At 35.9% G+C, this 5,515-nt stretch overlaps 1 protein-coding gene across 1 annotated transcript; it reads right to left on the bottom strand.

Annotated features, from left to right (window-relative positions):
• Positions 1 to 1,282: 1,282 nt before the first annotated feature.
• LOC112193501 (transcription factor MYB108) lies at positions 1,283 to 2,743 on the bottom strand. The gene is made up of 2 exons (XM_024333675.2): positions 2,348 to 2,743; positions 1,283 to 2,114 (listed from the first exon to the last, which is right to left on the bottom strand). Exons 1-2 carry the CDS (start codon positions 2,656 to 2,658, stop codon positions 1,508 to 1,510), a joined length of 918 nt encoding a protein of 305 aa, XP_024189443.1. The 5' UTR covers positions 2,659 to 2,743; the 3' UTR covers positions 1,283 to 1,507.
• Positions 2,744 to 5,515: the final 2,772 nt, after the last annotated feature.

The raw sequence follows: 5,515 nt of genomic DNA, 5'->3' as shown, positions 1-5,515 counted from the left end.
ATTAGGACTCTTTGATTAATAGTTTGGTTGATCTGCATTCCTCATCATTTAGTTGACCCAAATTTGAGATAATTAATAGAGAGATATATGTATATGACCAAAGTTTGAGTTTAAAATTGGGTTTCAAACTTTCAATGGTTGCGGCCGATAGTGCTTCATGTAAGGAAGGCGTTGAATGTTACGAACTCTCATCAGTCAACGGGTCAATCGCTTAATTCAATCACAAATACACATATATTTTATAGACCGTTGAAAGCGTTAATTTGCCACGTTTAATTAATTACATTCTAATAGCAGCCTACGTTCAGGACGCCACCCCTCCCCTTGTTAGAATTGCAAGACATAATTAATTTGCATACAAAATTTAATTTAATTTTTCTAGATTCGTTCACGGTATATTAATATATCAATACAATATTAAATAGATTAGTTGAATTTAGAAGTCGATTGATTCCATGCATTAGTACGTAGGCTAGTTTGTGACTACTTCACTTTTGTATCGTTCGACATGTAAAGATGAGGAGCACTAGCATGAATAAAATCTTGACGGTCTCTTCCCTTGAAGAAACAATGACATGTTAAGGGTTTCAAACAATGTTCTTAGTGCTTAAGTATTCAGCTACGCTTGTTATGCGGCAAATAATTTGTTCTATTGCTTTAGAGGAGAATGGGGTTAACTCTTAAAAATACTTGGGCTCAAGTCAATATTTTTTTTCACAAAAAAATAAAGAAAAAAATTAAAAAAAATCTTTGCCCACCACACCCTTACATATGCCAGTGAGAATCGAACAATAACCCTTACAATGTTGGAATTAAAAATTACCAACAGGTCACAGCTCACTTGCCGCTCAAGTCAATACTATTGTTTAATTGAATTCTATTATAGAGGACATTTGTTACCTCTTTGGCAACCTCCAACTTTAACTTAATCTACCATTAATTTATAAGTAGTTGAATAAATTAACTTAAAGTTCTATTAATCTCATTTTCCTCTCACAGTCACCGTGGTAGGTTGGTTATCGGTTGTAGGAATTCCTCCTTGATCGATGAGTTCCACATTATCGCTTGCTAGGTCATATTTCAGTCCCATGCATGACTACAAGTAGGTACATGCACGAGTCTTACTTGAACCGGCCACTAGGTTGTTCTGCTTATCGGGCCAAAGAATAGCGTTTGTTGTAGTTCACATCGCATATAGTTTGTTAGACTTTGTAATGTAACCAATTCTGTTTAATTAGAAGAAGATTTCACATGCATGAAAAACAGCACAAGAGAACTTTCATTTAAGAACAAACGTATCCTCAGACTAATGTACTGATTATAAGATCCAAGTAAAAATGCACAAGATAAAGGCATTTCATACATTTAGTTGCAATAGTCTCTCTAATATTTGTCTGGAAAAAAAAGAACACAAATTAAGTTTGTTATACTATTCACTACGTACGCCATGGAATCACCCACGTACGTACTAGGTACTGTTAATCTAAGACCCCGATGACTTCATATATCAGTCGCTATTAAGCTGTTGTTGCAAGAACCATATATTCTCTTCATTCCATAAATTCTCCACCAAGTCCCCACCGGGAGTTGACCAACTGTTGCTGCTTTCTATATGATCGGAACCTTGAATTTCTGAACCATCTTGATAACAACCCGACCCGTTTGTTGAAGAATAATATTGCCCGTTCATTGGATAGCAGTTGAGTTCACTCAATTCAGTACTGGTAGGCTCGGGAATATTCAACCAATCTTGAAGTTCCGTTGAGCCGGACGAAGTTGCAGACGCCTCGGGCAGGTAGTTCGGGTCAATCCAGTAGTGAGAAGACCCAGCAGCCGCCGTATTACTATGGTCAGTGAGGCAGTAGTCATCTGGTGGTGTAAATGCAGTGGAGGTGGCGGTTTCCGTGGGTTGACCCGATAACACAGTAGAATCGGATGAGGCCCGGATCCGTTCCATTAAGCGCGGAATCCATACGTAACGCATGGCGTCCTGGAATTGCTTGCTGTTGACGTCACAGTTGAGCTGCTTTGCTTGCTTTTGGACTCTTGTTCTCCAGTAGTTTTTTATCTCATTGTCTGTTCTTCCCGGCAAGTATTCCGCTATCTTCGACCACCTGATCCATCAATTTCATTAGCTTTCAAAGTAACTGTACGTACGTAAGTTTAAGCAATTAGACTTTAATTATCCTAATTGTGTAATAGAGCAAAAGAGGACTAATTATGGTGCACTGTATTCGTATAATTTCTATGAGCAAATCAATCAGATGTGAACTTATGAATTTGTAATACAAGGTTAGGGTTGAAGTTACTGTATATGCAAAAGAGATTCACAAAAACATGTACATACCTGTTGCCCCAGCGAGAATGAAGTTGAAGAATCAGAAGCTGTTCTTGGAGGGTGATATTTCCACGTCGAACATTTGGGCGCAAGTAGTTCAACCATCTCAGTCTGCAGCTTTTGCCGCTTCGTTTCAGGCCCGAGTTTCCGGCCAGTGAATTCCACCGGCCCTCGCCGTGAGTGTTGATATACTCCATGAGAATGGAGTCTTCCTCAACTGTCCATGGCCCTTTTCGCAGATCATCTTCTGGATCACAGCTTGGTAACTCATGAGTTACAGATGAAGTATAACCTCTCAGTAAGTACTGATCAACATCCATATCTGTCTGTATGTAGAAAGAGAGAGAGATTGCACTTGTATTTAGGAATTTATGATTACTTGATTAGGGAATGCATTAGATGAAATATGAGAGGGTTTATATAAAGGTAAGATTTAAGAAAAGGATCGGACTAAGAATAAAACGGTGAGCGTGTGATAGAACGCGGTCAACACTCCTGAAATCAAAATTCAAAAGTTAATAAAGAATTAATACTAGGAATTCTGCTGGATACATAATCAATATACTATAGTTTGGAGTTTGACCCTTTGACTTATCCACCAAGAACTAATGTCTCACGCGCACAAACTTCTAATAGATCGACTTGTACAATTCGATCACTTCAATATTAAAATACAAAAAAGATGCAGAGTGGAGTGTTTTGTCTTTATTATTTCTATTTAATTATGTGTTTCAACTTTGAAGAAGAAGGTCGATCTCACATCTATACATGTTTTACACCATGGCTGTGTGTGGTTTAAATTATAATACTAACAAAATTTGACCTACCAATTAGCCTCTTGTTCTCACAGAACTAGACCATATGCATGGTTTATAATTTTCTTTTCTTTCCATTATGATCGTTTTATTTTACTATTTGATGCTGGTGTTAGGTGACTCAATTGATGGGAATTTACCATGGTTGACGAAAAGGGTCAATACCAACATAACCGATCTAATTAATCTTATGTTGAGGAAGCCGCCAACTTATGATCTTCTTAATCTTATGATGATCTTCCACCGACTTAACCCAACAAATTAATCTTTTCTTGAGGACAGCTAGCTAAGTTGGCTGACTATTAAGAAATGTGGCGAATTAGAACCTTACCGTGTAGAAATTTCACCACTGGAGAAACTACAATGTAATAATCATGCATAGAAATTTCACCACGGGAATAAACTGCAAGGTGGCCGAAGCAAATCGAAACTTGTGTGCAGCGGAGAATGTGTCTCACACTCACATGTGCAATATGCTGATTTTTCCCTTATTTAGTCACCTTGGAGTGGAAACAGGTATGAGCTTTATTTATTTATTTAATTTTTTTTTTATACAAACAGGTATGTGACGCAGTCAGAAGTAAACCTAGGTTACAAGCGATAAATCCTAAAAGAAATAGTTCTGGAGTCCACCAGAGAAATAGAGAAAAATCTCTAGATTTTATTAAATTTGATATGATAAACTGATTCTAGTACAAAGCATAATGGTGCTTATATAGGCATCCAAAACCCTAAATCATATTCTAATAAGAAATTCTAAAGAATCCAAATTAAAAAGGAAACTAAAAACCTAAAATAAAATAATTCTAAAACAAATGTAAAACTAGCCTAAAAATATTAAATCCCGAATCGCATAATTAAAACGACATATTTTGGCCTAAATCCGTTAGGCCTCACTAAAGTGAGTTGTGAAGATCTCGTCGTTCCCATTCTGGAAAGGTATCATGGGTCTCAAACGGACATTCTGGCCAAAAGTTGATCAAATCTGGTTCTCAATCAAAACCTGACTTTTTGTACGAGTAACTCGAAAGGTCCAAAACCAAATCTTCTTGAATATTCCAGCGGCTAATAATCTCATTACGCGTGAGTTACCTATTTTCCAATCACTCTTCTTGATTCTACGCCGCTTCTTTGCTTTTATGATTTTCTGGCTAAACCAGGCCCATTCTTGTCCTACATCAGTATGAGGTTCTTATACAAAAGTTCTTGACATTTGTATGTGATATCGTTTCGTTAATTCAATATATGACTCTTTACTTTATTGACGTGGGATCTTGAAGGCACTAATGTAATTGTATTTGTTTCAATAGAGGATATAGCTGATGACCTTTAAAATGAAAACTCTATGAGGACATTCAAATTATCAGTTGAATGAGTGTTTCAAAATTTTAATTGAGTTATTATTTTTTTTCACTGTATATGTCATCCAACTATTGAATTATATATATATTTTTTGTTAATTAACCATCTAACGATTGATCTAAAAGTCCACATTTTAAATGATATCATGAGGTTCTACCCTTCCAATGGATACCAAGCTTAAACGAAAAAACTAAATGTAAAAAATTCAGGTGGGGTCTGTAACCCACCTTGTCCCAAGCTAACTCCGCTCTTGGACGCGGTAGTGCTGGTTGACAAACAAAGATAAGGGCAACTTGAGAGCAATTCACAAACCTCTCTATTAAAGGTGCTCTCTAAATTAAGACAATTAAAAGAGAGTATGCTTAGAGCAACTTTAGCAAACTCTCTATCTTGACTGATCATTAGCAATTGTAGACAACATATTTAATCTCTTATCGATTTTAGTAACTGCACCAGGCTCATAAATGACTATTCATTTTAACTTTCAACTATATGACTCTTAAATATAAAGAGCGAGATGAGGCTCTCTATTCTTTTTGTTAATTTAAAACTTCCATTTTAAGTTGTTGTATATAATTTAGTGCACCTTTAGCAAAACTAATCATTTCTTGATCAAATTTTAGCCAAAATAGCTAAAAAATTATTTTGCTTAACCAATTTTAAAATACATCTATATTAATTAGTTTTCTCTAATTTTTTTTTTTTTTGGGTAGGGCCATAACGGCTGCCCTTAAGCCATAACCATTAATGAAACCATAGAATAAAGAGGGAGGACATAAAGCCTAAAACCCAAATTATAATAAGCCTTAAGAGAACATTCCGAAATAATATCAGAAGTCTCTACTAATATTGTGTATTCTAACACGCACCAATTAGCAAAAATTGCACACCTGGCTACTCTAGTTGCTTTACAATTTTAGAGACATACCAGAAATATAATGCTCACGCGGAGCCATAATAGACTAATAATACCAACTTTCACACTATGTTGCCACCAAAA

The sequence above is a fragment of the Rosa chinensis genome, chromosome 3, assembly GCF_002994745.2.
Source record: "Rosa chinensis cultivar Old Blush chromosome 3, RchiOBHm-V2, whole genome shotgun sequence".
Taxonomy (NCBI): Eukaryota; Viridiplantae; Streptophyta; class Magnoliopsida; order Rosales; family Rosaceae; genus Rosa; species Rosa chinensis.
Note: the sequence above shows the minus strand (reverse complement) of the source record. Positions and strands in the feature narration are given on the sequence as shown.